The sequence below is a fragment of the Zosterops lateralis genome (genome assembly GCF_965231275.1).
Source record: "Zosterops lateralis genome assembly, chromosome: 1".
In the NCBI taxonomy this organism is placed as follows: domain Eukaryota; kingdom Metazoa; phylum Chordata; class Aves; order Passeriformes; family Zosteropidae; genus Zosterops; species Zosterops lateralis.
In genome coordinates, this window is record NC_139762.1 from 92,935,812 (window position 1) to 92,954,025 (window position 18,214).

Sequence of the window (18,214 nt, forward strand, 5' to 3'; positions counted from 1 at the left end):
TAAGAATTAAATGGACTCTATAAATATGTAAACTATCTTCTTAAAGCTTCGTGCCTTTTAAAAAAACTTTATACTCACCAATGCGTTTTGGAACACATGATTGTAAGAATTACTTTCTGAACAGTTGATTTCTATTAAATGTATCAGATCATGGAGCTGTCAACAAAAGCACTGCTTCCATTACAACATTTGCTCCTTTACAATTCAAAGCATATGGATTTTTACACGGCTGATTTTCCCAGATATATTTACTCCATCACTCCATGTCACAGTAACACAACCAAATAAAAATTAAAGGGAAAATTTAATGAGAACACTGAAACTGCTTCCCAAGAAGTTTCCTACACAGCAGCTATGCTAGAGTATACTACACAGTTTACAGTATGAATGAACAGTGGCATAGACTTCTTTTTGAGTATAATATAGCGTGACACTGTGGCAGTACCAGTCAATTACATTTCTTTACGCCAGAAGGTGCAGTGAAGGTATCTGCAAGGCCTCGTGTAGAAATTCAGAGAGCACTGGGGTGTGCATTGTGCTTTCAGTCTGACTTCAGGCTCAGGTGCCATTTGTCATAACGAGATATCTTTCTAAATTTAAACAGGGAAGAGTTTATTTCACAGTTCATGGTCCTGGAAGTTGGTGGCTTGTGACGCCCTGCCAAGGAGAGAACGCCCCCTGCTGAACGACTCCTGAAGGTTATTCCGGACAGCCACCTTCAGAGAGCTGCTGCAGCTCGGGTATTTAGCAGGAGTCACTGAATAACAATTGAGTTATTATTCTCGTTATAACAACTGTGTTTTCTGCCCCGCGTTGGCAGCACGGGCACAGGTGGCGGTGCCGAGGCCTGGGATGGGGGGACACTGCCCCCCCGGCCCTGCCGTGCCCGGCCCCGCCACGGCTCGGCCTGCGCAGCTCCCGGGCTGGCCCCACATCCCGGTCCGGCCCCAATTCCGGCAGGGAACGGAGGGCCGTGTAAATAAACGAGCTGTCCCGGCGGGGCCGGGCTCCCGGAGCCCTGCACTCCAAGCGCCCGTACCTTGCGGAGCACCCGGTCGAAGCCCTGGGACTCCAGCATGTACTTCATGGCCTCCCTCAGGCTCTCCAGGGTGAAGCCCATGTTGCCGCCCCGCCGGCCGAGCCCGTCCGCGCCCCGGAACGGCAACCCCGGCGGGCGGGGCTTTACTTCCCCGCCTTCCGCCGCGGCCATGGAGGAGGGAGCCCAGGCAGAGCCCAGCCCGGCGCCCGCGGAGCGCAAGCGGGGGCAGGAGGATGAGGAGGAGGAGGAGGAGGCGCTGCACGTCGCCAAGCGGAGGAAGGAGCTGTGCTCCGAGTTCGCCGCCATCACCCACAGCGGCGCGGCCGCGGCGAGCCGCTTCCTGGCCGACAGCGGCTGGCACATGGAGGTACGGCCCGAGCCGGGGGCGCCGCGGGGCTGCCCGGCCGCCGCCCCTCCCTGCCAGCCCACCCTGTGTTTCAGAGGGCGCTGAACGCCTTTTTCGACCCGCCGCGGGACACGGAGGCAGCGGCGGCCCCGGCCTGCGCCGATACCGGCAGCTGGTACGTGACGGGACCGGGTCCGTGGGCGGAACCGCCCCGGGGGGGACAGGAACCCTTCCCCGGGTGGGGCAGGTTCCCCTCCCCGGGCGGGACAGGATCCCCTCCCCGAGTGGGGCAGGATCCCCTCCCCGAGTGGGGCAGGATCCCCTCCCCGGGTGTAGGGCAGGTTCCCCTCCCCGAGTGGGGCAGGATCCCTCAGCAGGAAGGCGCTGGGCCCCACACCCGGGCAGAGCCATGGCCCGGCCGAGGCGTAACTCGGACATCGCACCTCGGCTGACCTGCAGCGGGCAGGTGGCTCCTCTTCCTTTTCTGCACCCATTTTCGTCCTTTCCCGGCGTTTCTCTCCCTTGGAGAGGCTGTCAGGCTTTGGGGCTGCATTTTCCCCCTGTGGATCCTCTGGACTGGTGGATTGTGAGCTTTTTTGGGGAAGGCACAGTCACATTTTCTTCTCATTGCCCTGTGTTCTGCAGCAGTACGAGTGCAGATTTTACTGTAAACACGTTTGTATATGTGTAAATTATGCATATGTATTTTACTGGATGCATGCATATTTTTATTTCCATAAATAAAATTGGCATTTACACACCTACCTTGTTAAATGTACTTGGGAAAATTAAGATGTGAGATCTGTGTCTTACATGCACCATCTCACAGCACACCTGGAGGATGTACTGAGTGTATTGATCTGCATGTGGAATTCAGCTTTTCCGCATCCCTGCCTGCTGTTGTTTAACCCCAGATACCAACCAAGTAGCATGGCACCCTCACATACCACCACCTTCTCAGTGGGCTGGGAGGGAGAATTGAAAAAGAGGATGAAACCCATAGGTTAAGGTAAAAACAGTTTTACAGTAGAAATTAAATTAATTATAATAATACAAAATTAATTGTAATGAAAACAGAGATAACAAAAATAGAGAGAGAAGTGGAAGCCAAGAAAGAGAAGTGATGCCCAGTACAATTGCTCATCACACACTGACTGATGGCCAGCCCATCTCTAAGCAGCAGTTGGCTCCTCCTGGCCAATTCCCTCCAGCATAATTCACTGAACATGATGATTTATGGTATGAAATATCCCTTTTTCCAGTTCAGGCCAGCTCGCCTGGTCATATTTCTTCCCAGCTTCTTAAACACTTGGCAGAGCATGGGAAGCTGAAAAGTCCACCTTGAGATAAGCACTAGTTAGCAATGACAAAAACATCAGTGTGTTATCAACGTTGTTCTGACCGGGTTTGCTTGGCAAGGCTTTGGTAGTGAGAGGTTACAGGGGTAGCTCCTGTGGGACGCTGCCAGAAGCTTCCTCTGTGTCTGACAGAGCCAAAGTGAGCTGGCTTCAAGGCAGACCCGCTGTGGAACCATGCTGTGCCCATCAGCAATGGTGGCAGCACCTCTGGGATAATGTACTTAGGGTTAAACAGTTGCTGCACAACAACATCTGCAGCAGCAGAGAGAACTGAAAGCAGCCCTGCAAGGGTTAGCAAAGAAGGAGGGGCAGGAGATGCTCCAGGTGCAGGAGCAGAGATTCCCCTGCAGCCCATGTGCAGCTGTGCCCCTGCAAGCCAATGGAGGACCAAGCAGAGCAGAGATCCTCCTGCAGCCTGGGGAGGACTCTACACTGCAGCAGGTGTGTATTTGAAGAAGGCTGATCCCATGGGAAGCCCACACTGGAGCAGTTTCCTGGCAGCACCTGTGGGCACATGGACAGAGGAGCCCGTGTTGGAATGGGTTTGTTGGCAGGACTTGTGACCCCAAGGGGAATCCACTTGGGAGTGGCCTGTTTCTGAAGTACACAGGGTAAGACTGGGATCATGGGGAAAGAGCTGAACTACTCAGGTGCTTTGGATTACATTGGTTACCATCTGATTAGCTTACATCAGTATGGTAAATGTTACTTTGCATCTGGAAGGAGGAGAGAAAAACCACTTACTTCACTTGTGTACCACAGCTCTGTGAGACTGGGGCTTGTTTGTTTTAGTTACTGTGCTTTTAAACAATGTTGAGATCAATACATGCTTTAGAAGGTGAGTCAGTCACAGATTAGTATTATGCCTGTTAACAAACAAATAATTCTCTCTTTAGCATTGACCTTACTGCAGATGGAACCACAAGTAATGCCGGTGTCAGTAGTGAAGACTCACAGCAAAAAGAAGATGACAGCAACTTCTCGCTGATCACCTGGAACATTGATGGGCTGGATCCAGGAAATCTGAAAGATCGAGCTAAAGGAATCTGTACCTACCTGGCATTGTAAGTACAGCCTCCTCTTTGTATCGTCATGTGCCTGGCTTCAACAAAAACAGAAAAGGCTTCTCGATTTTAAATATTGACAAACCTTCATGACTCAATTATCTTAATGTTAGATGCAACAGATCAATCACCACATAAATCCTAAGTAGCTGAGAGTTGTTATACTGACTGTAAGAGGTGTGAACCTGTGCAGCGTCCCAGAGGTTAAATATTTTGAGATGGCTACTTTAGAATGTCAGATAATGTGCAATATTGTTCAAGTTGCAATTGTACATCACGAACACAGTTCATAATTGCATCCTGCACATGAGAATCTTCCAAAGAACATGTCCTAAAGCTACTTTGCGGCTGCTTAAGGTGAATTCCTCAGGCATGTAGTATATGAAACCTGCAAGGTTGTGGTATAAGGAAGTCATGCATTTTATTACCATGTGGGTTTCATGTTCATAATAACAATCATTATTAAAACAATTATTAACAATAATTAACTAAAGGGAGGTTTCCTCCCTTTTAGTAATAGTGGTGTCTACATGCTGCTAAATACAATGCAGATAGCTTTTTCTTCTTTGAAGAGTAGATTCTTACAAAACCTAGAAAAATGAGAGCAAGGTGCACCTGAAATCCCTGACTTAGTTCCATTTGGCCTCAGAGTGTTGCAGTACTACTTCTCAGTAATTAACTGAAATTTTTCTTCCCTTGCTGATTTCAGATACAGTCCAGATGTTGTGTTTTTACAGGAGGTCATCCCTCCACATCTCCCTCTTCTTCACATGAAGGCAAGCAATTACACTATTATTCCAGGTAAGAAAAAGCCCTCAGGTGCTAAAAACAAAAAAACAAAAAATAAAGTTTGTATTTGTTCTGTCTCCCTTGCCAAAACCTGCAACTGTTTTAAAGAATATAAAGAGTAAAGTGAAGAAGGAAGCACTCAATTCTTCTGTGTTTTGGTATCAGCATGTGTCTGGATGCAAATTATGCATGTGAAAAGCTTGCTTTTCTGGCGTTTTCCTTTGTATTTTTTTCTGCATTTTGAAAGATTGGTAGCAAGGATAGTCAAAAGGTACCATAGATAAGTAATTTTTAAAGTATTTGCATTTGAAAAAATATGGAAAATTCAGACTGTTATTATGTAAAAATCAATGTGTTCTCACAGGTTATGGTAAAAAGGTCTCTTTGAAACCTTAACTACTTTATGGCAGTTCTGCTGTGGCACAGCAGATGTCCCCAAACATTTCTTTGCTTGATCCTCTCTAGGTAACACAGAAGAGTATTTCACTGTCATAATGTTAAAGAAATCAAGAGTGAAGCTACTGAAACAGGAGATAATACCTTTTCCAACAACTGCCATGAAGAGGAATCTTTTGGTTGTGCATGTGAGTGAGTCAGGATGTACTAAGCAGCTGTACTTCTGCCTTCCAAACAAAAAATCCCAGGAAAGGCTGAACTGGCTTTTTCTCTATGACAGGCTAAAAGAGCAGAAAACCTTCTCCTACAAACATATAAACCCAGTTGTATTTGAAACTGACAAATCTTTCATGAATGTTACTTACCATCCTTTGTTTTCAAGCGTCATAACCTCTGAAAACAAAACTAAAAGCCTGTTATACTTAAGTCAGCCCCTTTTCTTCCAATGTAAAACTAATATTAACCAGAGCTCTGTCATTCAGTCATTTGCTTTGTGATTAGATTTTGTCTTGGAGCTTATCAACATGATGTGACTAAGAACACTTCCTCTTTGTTTCACACGTAGGTGAGCATATCTGGTATTGAACTTTGTCTCATGACCTCTCATCTGGAGAGCACTAAAGATCACTCCCAGGAACGGATAAAACAACTACAAATAGTGTTAGACAAAATGAAGAAGGAATCTGAGTCCACTACTGTTATATTTGGAGGGGATACAAACCTCAGAGACAGCGAGGTAAATAGAAAGAAGCAACTTTGTTATTTAGAGAAGGTATTTTGACAAACCCTTCCCAGGCTTTCTTTTGTTTTTGTGAGGAATCACCTGCTGAGGCAGAACAGAGATATTCAATACTTATTCTTAAAATGTGGAACTGTGACTAAGTAGAAGTAAGCGTTTTTGTAGCTGAGGTGATTTATATGGAGACCTCTTCCTAATAAAAAATGCTTCAATAACAATATTTGTATATCAGCAAATGCAGGCAAATTTGGTGGAAGTTTTGATTTCAAAACCATCTCATTTTCAGAACCTGGTCTTTACTTGTTCAACTCTCTAATTCTCAGAGCTTGTAGAGTCAATGAAGGAAGAGGGTGCTTTGGAGAAAGAGATCCTAAACCCCTCTAAGCAAAACATTCAAAATTAGTAGTTGTTTTTGGCTTCTGATTCTAAAAGGGACATTTGTGCATTATTAGTAGAAGGTCAGAGTTTCACCTCTCCCTAGCGTGAAATTCCATTGCAGTGAACTGGAATGACACTGGTTTAGGAAACATGGTGTTGGCCCCTATACCTCAGCATTTCAGAGCTGAACATTTGTTTTGGAACACGTTTTTGATTTAGAAAGTGTTACAGGAAATGGTCATGCTTTAGTGTATGGAGAAATACCGTAGTTGAGAATTATCCCAAGATCTCTGATTTTTAACAACTTAAGTTTTGCAGAAAAAATCTAATACTGTGACAACTCAGTTCTGTTTTTTGAAGGTAGAGTTTATGAATTCACTATCTTGTGGGTTTTTTTTCCTCCTTCTACCTTCAGGTTACTAAACTTCATGGTCTACCTGACAACATTAAGGATGTCTGGGAGTTTTTGGGCAAACCTCAACACTGCCGCTACACGTGGGACACCCAATCCAACACAAACCTAAATGCAGCTTACAAGTGCAAGATGAGGTTTGACCGCATTTACTTTCGGCCTCCAGTGGAAGGGGGACATTTCATTCCACGAAGCATGGACTTAATTGGGTTGGAAAAACTTGAATGTGGCAGATTTCCTAGCGATCACTGGGGCATTCTGTGTAATTTTGATGTTATATTATAAAAAAGAAGACTTGAATCATTAGCTTTTAGGTGATTTATTCTTGTTTTTATAAATTTTACCCTCTTGGTTTAAGGTAGGGCATATTTACGTTCTCAACCCTAATACGTTTTTGTTCTTGGCTTCTGCAGGAATAGCTTCATTTCAAGCCAGGTTTCCCTCTTCCTGTTGTATGCATCTTTTCTTGAACCATGTTTTATAATATTTATTTTTAAAAATATCCACAAAACCAAACAAATTCTAGTTTTAAAATGGCAGGGAAGTTCATAAACACTTAGTGATTTAAAAGACACTTATTTTGGCATGTACTATATTCTGACAATAAAGGCTGCTTTTTTCTATTCTAAGGCTACTTTTATTGTGCCTTCATTGTCTATTTAACCTTCATTTAACCACTCCCATCATCCTTTATGACCTTGTCTTTTGTAGGGTGTTTTGTATTAGCTTCTGAAGTTTGTGTTGAGTGTACACAATACTTCAGGCAAGACAGTAAAGGAGCTGAGCAAAGAATGACTACATTCTCAAAAAATAAGGGTTTCTTAAGTAGAAGCTGAACTACTGTTGAGCAGATTTAACAACAATATGTCTTCTGTTTGACAAGAAAATGATACAGGCAGGTGCATGGAAGCTGTTTACCTGGGATGATGTGCACCTTACTTTGTGGTTATTAATCTGGATATGAGGTGCACATTAAGACATGTTGTGTTTGAATGAGCTCCTAGAAGCTCTCATAAACTGCTGGGCAAAGCCTGGACAGCTCAAGGCCTTGCTAACTTCTCAGAAGTTCAGGCAGGCCTTCCTACTCTAAAAACTGTGTAATCAATCCTGTAGAAGCTGTTGCTTCATAGAAGTGCAGTGCTGATTTAAAAGGGAAAGTCTGCTAACTTTCTGATGTGCAGTTCAGTGCACAAGCATGGAAAAGAAGGACAGATAACCTGTCAGTGACATGAAGTGCATGGAGTTTGACAGCCTGAATTTTTTTTTTTTTTTTTTTTTTTTTTTTTTTTTTTTTTTTTTTTTTTTTTTTTTTTTTTTTTTTTGTTATTGTTGTTTGTATTTGGTTTTGGGTCCAAAGCTTACAAATAGCTTGTACTTTGCTGCACTACTGTGGTGGCTTGCTTCCACCTGGTAGCCAGTCTGCCACCCAGCCACTGTCTCAGTCCCCTTCCCCACTGAGGTGGGAGAAAGAAATCAGAAAAAAGAAGAAACAGGAAAGCTCATGGGTTGAGATAAAGATGCTTCCCAATTACCCTCGCGGGCAAAATAGACTCCCTTTGGGGAACTTAATTTGTTTTGCAAACACATGCAAGTAAGGACGTTCCAGAAACATGAAGAAGAGCTTCCTTACTGTGCAGTTGGTTGAGCACTGGATCAGGTTGCCTGGAGAGGGGGTGGAGTTTCCCTCACTGGGGAGATTCCAAAGCTTTTCTGGGCACGCTCCTTACTAGTGTGCTCCAGCCAGGAGGTTGGCCTAAATGACTGCTGGTGTTCACTTCCAACCTTACCCATTATTGCATTCTTGGGCAGTAATTTACAGGCAGTTCAAATGTTTGACCGCTCTTTCAGTCAAGATATCCATCCTGATGTCCAGTCTAAACCTCTTCTGAATAAGTTAACCAGCTCATCCTCTTGGGGCAGGAACAGGGAGGCCTGAGGTAGGTGCGGTTTTCCTTTCATTCAGCAGGAGGCCCAGGTGGCTTTACTAAACAAACAAAGAAACCTCAGGAGGTTAATTATCTCCACAGAAATCAGCTGCAGAAGTCTCTGTTCTGCTTTCACTTCTTTAAACATTAAAGCAGCAAATTCTTTTTAGAAAAGGTGAAAGATAACAGCTAGTTTTGGGAAGGATGTCCAATCCTTCATTGGCTTTCAACATATCCCATTATTTTATAATAACTCAGCTGCAAAAACAAGCAGGGAGAAATCACTGATACATTTTTAAACTCATGTTGAGCCCATCATCTCTTCTTCCTATTCCCAAATAAATAGTTCTACGAGAAAGTGAAAAATAGGTACAACTGCCAGGCTTTTCCTTCTAGGCATTAAATGGGGTTGACGCAGATCACACGTTATGACTTGCTCCATGACGATCTTGTTCCTTACCAAGACTCTCTGTAGAAATGTCATGGGATTTGTTGTCAAGGCTTACACCTCCACCCCCTCCCTGGCAGTTCCAGCCAAAGGATTTGTGGGGAAGGTGAAGGCAGTTTCACTTTTCCAGCACTGTATCTTCTGTTTCCTACAGAAAGGAAAAGGACAATAAACTCATGGGTTTTTACCAGATTATGTGGCCTTCTGTATTATGGCTGCTTTTGTTTATGTGGCTTGGCTGCACCTTCTGGACTATTTTGGAGGACATCAAAGAGGCTCCTCTTGTTCTGGGTTTTTAAATCAGGGGAAAAGCACAAAAAAAAAAAAAGCATTTGGAATAGTGTGTGATCTATCTCAATGCTCAAACTCCAGATCCATTTCTAACATTGACTGATTCTTCCTTTGATCAGCAGTCTTTTTTTAACCTTTGGAGTAGATAGTGAGGGGGGTGACCTAAGAGCAAGCCAAGACATAACATTTGTATGGGCCAATTCATTTTTATAATTATAAACAGTAGGTAAGAGCAAGACTCAATTCAGTGCAATTAGTGGTTAGTCATTCTTTTAGAATGAGGGAATTATGCATCCATTCTTTGAAAGCATTCTGGAACTGCAGAGGTGGTAATACTTCAGAAGAAGACATAAACACAAAATGTTTCACTGACTCCTGGATGTGAAGCAATACATCTTTATTTCAATGTACTTTGAAACCATTTAATAAGCATCCAAATTGCTGACAATCAAGAGCAGTCAGAGCCTTTCAATTAATTTGCCTCTTAATTTAATCAGTGATGTAAAAAGTAAAATATCTGCTGAATATAGCAACTAAAACTTAAAGGAGTACATAAACAGCAAAGTGAAACCAAAGTAAACATTTCTTGACCTGCAATTTATAATTTGATTTATTTTCTTGATTCAGTAGCATAATATTATTGCATCTCTACAGTCTAAAGGATTTGTACAAATGTGAAGGTGAGAAAATTAATTATCAACAGGAACCTGTACTTGTGGAATCATGTATAGCTGGAGACATTATTTTACTAATTCTTTGATCCAGTTATCAAGAGAAGCAATTTCTTCTGAGAATCCAGCCAGTCCTAAACACTCCTACATCAAAAGAGCTTGAACTTGCTAAAAGAGAAGAGATATACCTGGAATTAAATCAAGCAATGTTCAGCATACAGAGAGTTAAATAGTAAGTAGATGGGTTTAAAATAAAAAAAGGGAGGGAAATAGCAGGTAAATTTCCCAGGGTTTTGTTCACTGAGAGTATACTAAATGTTCATTCATGAAGATGCATAGATTGCATCTTTTTATTTCTTGCAGATGTAGCTTGTTGTTTAACATCAGCTCAGAGGAAAGAGACTCCCAGTGACTAAGAAGTCTTCAGTCTAACACTGACATTTGAGAAAGCAGGAGGCTTAAATAGGAGGCACAGTGGGCTGAAATGCTGCTTGCTTACAACAATTGAAATCAAAGTTAGACTGTTTCTGCAGTGATAGCACTTAAATGAATGACAAAATGGAAGGATTACACCATGCCATTATAACATTTTGCACTACAATATTTCCTCTTACTGGTGGGACAGAGGAGCTAACAACAACCTACTCAGAAATCATTTGTGGAGGCAGAACCTTGACCTGGTGCAGGATCATCCGTGGACGTCAGGGAGAGGGAACTTTGCAGACCTGAGACATTCTAGAACACGTTTTATTGTAAGGGTTGTGGGTAAAAAGGGCTTTGCCTTCAGCCACCAGCCTTGGCTGAAAGGGAGTCCCAAAGAGAAAGGGAGAGAGAGAGAGCAAGAGGGTAAGAGGTAAGAGAGCTATGAGAGATAAGAGAGGTAAGAGAGGAGGGAGCAAGAGGGCCAGAGAGGGTGGCAGGGGTCAGAGCACAGGGGTAAGAGCTAAGAGAAGGGAGTGAGAGAGGTGGGAGCAAGAGAGCCAGAGAGAGAGAGTGAGGTCTCTGTTACAATACATTATATCTCCTTTTGTGTTGAATATTCTAATTTACAGTGACCAACCAATACAAGACACAAAATCCTATAGAATCTACATACAGCCTATAAGAACTACTACATTACCATAATGTGTTACATTTTAAACTCTAAAAACTACTCTTTAGACTTTTGTTTTCTGCTACATTGACCTTTGGATCCCTTAGCCAGCAGAAGGGTATCGTTCAATCAAAAGGGATTCTTGTTCAGCTGGCTAGGCTATTGTCTTCAGGTTATATAGTAACTAAGACTCGGTATCCTACAACTCAAAGTAAGCTTTCATTTCTATTTTCATTATAGGTTTCAGAATATTTTCAGAATCTTTTGCTAATCAATCATATTTTTAAGGTTTTTCTGATTCATCTTCCCCAGCAGCCTGGACCTGGAAGTAGATACTGTGTGCAAGTACAGCTGGCAAGGCTGGACAAACATGTCCAAGAAAGGGAATTCACTTTCTTGTGGCTTTCCAAGATTCTCCCCATTATTGAAAAATCAGAAAAAAATCTGTCTTGGATGCCCTGGAGTAGAATGTAATCATCCTTTTCAGTGCTGGCAGAAACTTCCTTGGACTGAAAGATGTACAAATTTTTTCCATATAGGATGGAAGGTGTGGGGGAAAGGGTCTTTCTGCAAAAGCACAGCACCATCTCACCAAGGTTTGGTGGCCAAATTTGTACATGTTCTGCACCTCCAAGCAGAGGGCTGGCTTGTGAACAAGGCAGGTAAGCAGAGGAGGACAGCAGGGTTCAGGGTGCCCAGAGGGCTGCACCAGCCCCCTGCCATGGGAGAAACCTTCCAATAATGCTATGCCTCGAGTCAGGGCTTCCCTGCCACCAGCATCAAGTGGGTGGCAGAAGGGCCATGTGATGTTGATGGGATTGGTGTTTGCCAACTACCCCTGGATGTCTGGCAGGGAGTTAGCTGTCCTGGTTGATGGCAGCTTCACAGGGCTTTTGTCTGCCCAACTCAGTGCATCTACTGTGAAAAGGAGCTGCAGGTGAATCAACATTGATCTAGTAGGCTGTTTTAAAGCTTCTTCCACAATCTTCAGATAGCTTACATCACACTCAGCCTGTTAGTTCATCAGTGTCAAATCTATTAGCTTGTCAGTGTTCGGAAAGGCAACAATTGGCTCAGCGGGAAAATACCATCTTGGCCTCTGCCCTCTGCAGGAATCTGCTTTCTCTGTGTGCTCCTCAGTTCTGTAGCATTTTTGGAGTTCACAGGCAATGAATGGGCAACAGGAGCTACTCCTGAGCTTCTCAGTTGGGAGCTGTTTGCTCTGATGCCTTTGTGTTTGCATGGCCCTGGCTGCATCCTGTTTGTTCAAGGGAGAAGGAAAGTCTGCTTGTGACAAAGCCAAGGGCGCTGGACCAGTCACTGCTGTGCAGAGAAAGCAAAGAGGGGCATTTGGTGCTTTCATCCTTTCCCCCACTTTCACTAAGATGGTGGGAGGAGCCTCCTGACAGGATGAGAAGAGGGCTTCTCTCCCTCAGCCTGCACTGCACCAAGGAGGAGCCCTTTGCACACTTGCACAGATGGTTCAAAAAGCTCAAGCTTTGAGTATCCAAGGGAGTATTTTCTCCCACAGAAGAATCTGAAGCTGCATCTGGAGGAGGAGGAGAAACCACTTACTTCATCTATGTACCACAGTTCTGTTTGACTGTGTTGTGGTTTGAAAGCAAAACGAGTGAGAGGCTCCAAGTCAGAGATACAATTTAATGAGAAGAAAGGTAAAAAGGTAAAAATAAAATAAAATAAGTGCAATAACACAAAGGACCACTGACAGAGTCAGAATACAACCTGAGCAGGATGGTGGAAGCAGTCCAGGTGAGGTGCTCTTCCTGAAGCAGTGATCCTGTAGAAAGGTCTGGGAGCTCTGGTCCTCTGGGAATCCTGTAGGTAAGAGCTGCTTGTACTGTTCCAAATCCCAGCTTATATCCAGGTGAGAATGCTTGGCTCCTCCCCCTGGGTGGAGCATCTCACAATGGGATGATGAGTTGTGAAGTGGGTCCTTGATGGCCCATTAAACAGAGATAACTCCTGGAGGGAGTTACCTGTAACTCATGGGCAAGGCGTTAATGGGCCATTACCAGAAGACAGCCCAACGCTAGAGCTCTGCCCCACTTGGTTTCAACAGTTCATGAAGATGGTGATAGAATAAATACTTTGTGTACATCCCACACTACAACCCAGTACAGACTGGGGCCTGCATGTTTTAGTTACTGTGAAACAGGGGGTTAGAAACTAGAGGGTATTAATTATAAATAGACATTTAGATGATGTGTATTGCTTAAGAGTTGCTGGATTTTTTTTACAGTATTAGTTGCTTGCAAGGGAAAAGACAGGGCGCATGTGCAAAAACAGCATGAAGGAATGTAAGGATAGATGATAATTAGAAGGATGTTCACCTGAACAGGACACAAGTATGCTAAACTCCAAAGGATACTGAGATAACAAGGGACCTTGGACCTCTGGAACTAGATGACATCAGCCTTATGGTTTGGACTCTGACCAAACAACCAGTGAGTATGCAGAAGAAGACGGGGTGAGTTCTCCCCTGAGGAAGAGAATTTCCTTCATCCCTTATTATCCCTGAGATGACCACCAGAGACAAGTTCGAAGGCCCAAAGGACTGGTAAGAGAATTAGCATACGAAGCGAGACAGGGTGGAGCCAGAGAATGAATATGCATGCATGTATTTTGAAACTTGATGCATATGTAACACTTTAGAGGACAAAAGAGAACTCCTGAGAGTGAGTGACTGTGCATGCCTTTGGAGGAAATATCCCCCAAGCGTCCAGCTGCTGAATAAACTACATACCTACTTTAAAACTCATTTTGTCTTTGAGTTCTAGAGTTTTCTGTGTATCAACTGTGCTTTTAAACGACGTTGAGATCAATACACGCTTTGGAAGATAAGTGAGTCAGTCACAAATAGATTAGTATTATGCCTGTTAAGAAACAAATGCACTCTCTGTGTAGCATTGACCCCACTGCAGATGGAACCACAAGTAATGCCGGTGTCAGTAGTGAAGACTCACAGCAAAAAGAAGATGACAGCAACTTCTCGCTGATCACCTGGAACATTGATGGGCTGCATCCAGATGTGATAGATCGAGCTATAGGAATCTGTACCTACCTGGAATTGTAAGTACAGCCTCCTCTTTGTATCGTCATGTGCCTGGCTTCAACAAAAACAGAAAAGGCTTCTTGATTTTAAGTATTGACAAGCCTTCATGCCTCAATTATCTTAATGTTAGATGCAACAGATCAATCACCACATAAATCCTAAGTAGCTGAGAGTTGTTATACTGACTGTAAGAGGTGTGAACCTGTACAGCATCCCAGAGGTTAAATATTTTGAGATGGCTACTTTAGAATGTCAAATAATGTGCAATATTGTTCAAGTTGCAATCGTACATCACGAACACAGTTCATAATTGCATCCTGCACATGAGAATCTTCCAAAGAACATGTCCTAAAGCTACTTTGCAGCTGCTTAAGGTGAATTCCTCAGGCATGTAGTATATGAAACCTGCAAGGTTGTGGTATAAGGAAGTCATGCATTTTATTACCATGTGGGTTTCATGTTCATAATACAAATTGTTTCTTTCCTTTTAGTAATGGTGGTGTCTACATGCTGCTAAATACAATGCAGATAGCTTTTTCTTTTTTGAAGAGCAGATTCTTACAAAACCTAGGAAAATCAGAGCAAGGTGTACCTGAAATCCCTGACTTAGTTCCATTGGGCCTCAGAGTGTTGCAGTACTACTTCTCAGTAATTAACTGAAATTTTTCTTCCCTTGCTGATTTCAGATACAGTCCAGATGTTGTGTTTTTACAGGAGGTCATCCCTCCACATCTCCCTCTTCTCCACATGAAGGCAAGCAATTACACTATTATTCCAGGTAAGAAAAAGCCCTCAGGTGCTAAAAACAAAAAAACAGAGAATAAAGTTTGTATTTGTTCTGTCTCCCTTGCCAAAATCTGCAACTGTTTTAAAGAATATAAAGAGTAGAGTGAAGAAGGAAGCACTCAATTCTTCTGTGTTTTGGTATCAGCATGTGTCTGGATGCAAATTATGCATGTGAAAAGCTTGCTTTTCTGACATTTTCCTTTGTATTTTTTTCTGCATTTTGAAAGATTGGTAGCAAGGGTAGTCAAAAGGTACCATAGATAAGTAATTTTTAAAGTATTTGCATTTGAAAAAATATGGAAAATTCAGACTGTTTTTATGCAACTTTTCACTAATGACTTAAAAATCAATGTATTCTCATAGGTTATGGTAAAAATGTCTCTTTGAAACCTTAACTGCTTTATGGCAGTTCTGCTGTGGCAGAGCAGATGTCCTCAAACCTTTTTTTGCTTGATCCTCTCTAGGTGACACAGATGGTTATTTCACTGTCATAATGTTAAAGAAATCAAGAGTGGAGATACTGAAACAGGAGATAATACCTTTTCCAACAACTTCCATGGAGAGGAATCTTTTGGTTGTGCATGTGAGTGAGTCAGGATGTACTAAGCAGCTGTACTTCTGCCTGCCAAACAAAATCCCAGGAAACTGGCTTTTTCTCTATGACAGGCTAAAAGAGCAGAAAATCTTCTCCTACAAACATATAAACCCAGTTGTATTTGAAACTGACAAATCTTTCATGCATGTTACTTATCATCCTTTGTTTTCAAGCGTCATAACCTCTGAAAACAAAACTAAAAGCCTGTTATTCTTCAGTCAGCCCTTTTTCTTCCAATGTAAAACTAATATTAACCAGAGCTCTGTCATTCAGTCATTTGCTTTGTGATTAGATTTTGTCTTGGAGCTTATCAACATGATGTGACTAAGAACACTTCCTCTTTGTTTCACATGTAGGTGAGCATATCTGGTATTGAACTTTGCCTCATGACTTCTCATCTGGAGAGCACTAGAAATCACTCCCAGGAACGGATAAAACAACTACAAATAGTGTTAGACAAAATGAAGAAGGAATCCGAGTCCACCACTGTTATATTTGGAGGGGATACAAACCTCAGAGACAGAGAGGTAAATAGAAATAAGCAACTTTGTTATTTAGAGAAGGTATTTTGACAAACCCTTCCCAGGCTTTCTGTTGTTTTTGTGAGGAATTAGCTGCTGAGGCAGAACAGAGATATTCAATACTTATTCTTAAAATGTGGAACTGTGACTAAGTAGAAGTAAGCGTTTTTGTAGCTGAGGTGATTTATATGGAGACCTCTTCCTAATAACAAAATGCTTCAATAACAATATTTGTATATCAGCAAATGCAGGCAAATTTGGTGGAAGTTTTGACTTCAAAACCATCTCATTTTCAGAACCTGGTCTTTACTTGTTCAACTCTCCAATTCTCAGAGCTTGTAGAGTCAATGAAGGAAGAGGGTGCTTTGGAGAAAGAGATCCTAAACCCCTCTAAGCAAGACATTCAAAATTAGTAGTTGTTTTTGTCTTCTGATTCTAAAAGGGACATTTGTGCATTATTAGTAGAAGGTCAGAGTTTCACCTCTCCCTAGCGTGAAATTCCGTTGCAGTGAACTGGAATGACACTGGTTTAGGAAACATGGTGTTGGCCCCTATACCTCAGCATTTCAGAGCTGAACATTTGTTTTGGGACATGTTTTGGATTTAGAAAGTGTTACAGGAAATGGTCATGCTTTAGAGTATGGAGAAATACCGTAGTTGAGAATTATCCCAAAATCTCTGATTTTTAACAACTGAAGTGTGGCACTGAGTTATTTAGGAGTGGAGCTAGACCCCCAATAAGCGTCTCTGGTGGAAAAGCCACTTGGGGAAACTCAGGCAAAGCAGTCAACCCCACAGATCCACACACGTCATGTGGCTCGCTCAGCAAGGAGAGGCAGAAGGCCTTGGCCCTAGATCAGTTCCAGCCAGGTTTATTTCCAAGAACCCATGGGAAATCCAGAGCCAGAAGAGCGGAACATACGCCAGTCTCAGGCCCAAGTATGAGGTTCATTAGCCAATGACCATGACGTATGGGGGTGGAGCAAAGGGCAGGTAAGGTCAGTATCCCATAGGGAAGACAGGGCCAGGCACTGGGTCTCACAGCCAATGGAGACAGAGGAAAGGAGAAACCAAAGGGCCAGGGGCATTGGAGGGGGGGGGGGGGGGCGGGGAGGGGGGGGAACTGGGGCAAACCATGTGTAGAGAGCATCATTGGGAAGTCTCCTCTCTCAGGCTGGGCAGGTGATTATAGTCTGTCCTGCCAAGACCAGACCCTGGGTATTATTTGAAGGGATTGCCACTCCACTCTTCAGTTTTGCAGAAAAAATCCAATGCTGTGACAACTCAGTTCTATTTTTTGAAGGTGGAGTTAATGAATTCACTATCCTGTGTGTTCAAAATCTTGTGGATTTTTTTTTCCTCCTTCTACTTTCAGGTTACTAATCTTGGTGGTCTACCCAACAACATTAAGGATGTCTGGGAGTTTTTGGGCAAACCTCAACACTGCCGCTACACTTGGGATACCCAGTACAACACCAACCTGGATATAGCTCACAATTGCAAGATGAGGTTTGACCGCATTTACTTTCGACCTGCAGTGAAAGGGGGGCGTTTCATTCCACGAAGCATGGACTTAATTGGGTTGGAAAAACTTGAATGTGGCAAATTTCCTAGTGATCACTGGGGCATTCTGTGTAATTTTGATGCTATATTATAAAAAAGAAGACTTGAATCATTAGCTTTTAGGTGATTTATTCTTGTTGCTAAAAAATTTACCCTGTTAGTTTAAGGTAGGGCGTATTTAAGTTCTCAACCCTAGTACGTTTTTGTTCTTGGCTTCTGCCGGAATAGCTTCATTTCAAGCCAGGTTTCCCTTTTCCTGTTGTATGCATCTTTTCTTGAACCATGTTTTATAATATTTGTTTTCAAAAATATCCACAAAACCAAACAAAATCTGGTTTTAAAATGGCAGGGAAAACCTGTAAATACAGTTCATAAACACTCAGTGATTTAAAAGACACTTATTTTGGCATGTACTATATTCTGACAATAAAGGCTGATTTTTCTATTCTAAGGCTACTTTTATTGTGCCTTCATTGTCTATTTAACCTTCATTTAACCACTCCCATCATCCTTTATGACCTTGTCTTTTGTAGGGTGTTTTGTATTAGCTTCTGAAGTTTGTGTTGAGTGTACACAATACTTCAGGCAAGACAGTAAAGGAGCTGAGCAAAGAATGACTACATTCTCAAAAAATAAGGGTTTCTTAAGTAGAAGCTGAACTACTGTTGAGCAGATTTAACAACAATATGTCTTCTGTTTGACAAGAAAATGATACAGGCAGGTGCAT

At 42.7% G+C, this 18,214-nt stretch overlaps 2 protein-coding genes across 2 annotated transcripts; both read left to right on the forward strand.

Annotated features, from left to right (window-relative positions):
- The first annotated feature begins 1,041 nt into the window (after nt 1–1,041).
- LOC310924020 (tyrosyl-DNA phosphodiesterase 2-like) lies at nt 1,042–7,081 on the forward strand. The gene is made up of 7 exons (XM_083885010.1): nt 1,042–1,406; nt 1,481–1,560; nt 3,640–3,807; nt 4,517–4,608; nt 5,062–5,180; nt 5,558–5,728; nt 6,525–7,081. The coding sequence occupies exons 1-7, from the start codon at nt 1,077–1,079 to the stop codon at nt 6,804–6,806; spliced, it is 1,242 nt and encodes a 413-aa protein (XP_083741136.1). The 5' UTR covers nt 1,042–1,076; the 3' UTR covers nt 6,807–7,081.
- Nucleotides 7,082–13,433: 6,352 nt separating this feature from the next.
- Nucleotides 13,434–17,923, forward strand: LOC310924076 (tyrosyl-DNA phosphodiesterase 2-like). Its single transcript, XM_083885166.1, has 6 exons — nt 13,434–13,527; nt 13,875–14,039; nt 14,709–14,800; nt 15,273–15,391; nt 15,760–15,930; nt 17,300–17,923. Exons 1-6 carry the CDS (start codon nt 13,490–13,492, stop codon nt 17,579–17,581), a joined length of 867 nt encoding a protein of 288 aa, XP_083741292.1. The 5' UTR covers nt 13,434–13,489; the 3' UTR covers nt 17,582–17,923.
- Nucleotides 17,924–18,214: the final 291 nt, after the last annotated feature.

What these genes read in the sequence shown, in the direction of transcription:
- LOC310924020 (XM_083885010.1), top strand. Translation starts at nt 1,077, where the DNA reads ATGTACTTCATGGCCTCCCTCAGGCTCTCCAGGGTGAAGCCCATGTTG. An exon ending in ACAGCGGCTGGCACATGGAG is followed by an intron (nt 1,407 to 1,480) that starts GTACGGCCCGAG and finishes CCTGTGTTTCAG; the next exon opens with AGGGCGCTGAACGCCTTTTT. An exon ending in ATCTGTACCTACCTGGCATT is followed by an intron (nt 3,808 to 4,516) that starts GTAAGTACAGCC and finishes TGCTGATTTCAG; the next exon opens with ATACAGTCCAGATGTTGTGT.
- LOC310924076 (XM_083885166.1), top strand. Translation starts at nt 13,490, where the DNA reads ATGACCACCAGAGACAAGTTCGAAGGCCCAAAGGACTG. An exon ending in TTCGAAGGCCCAAAGGACTG is followed by an intron (nt 13,528 to 13,874) that starts GTAAGAGAATTA and finishes CTCTCTGTGTAG; the next exon opens with CATTGACCCCACTGCAGATG. An exon ending in GGAATCTTTTGGTTGTGCAT is followed by an intron (nt 15,392 to 15,759) that starts GTGAGTGAGTCA and finishes TTTCACATGTAG; the next exon opens with GTGAGCATATCTGGTATTGA.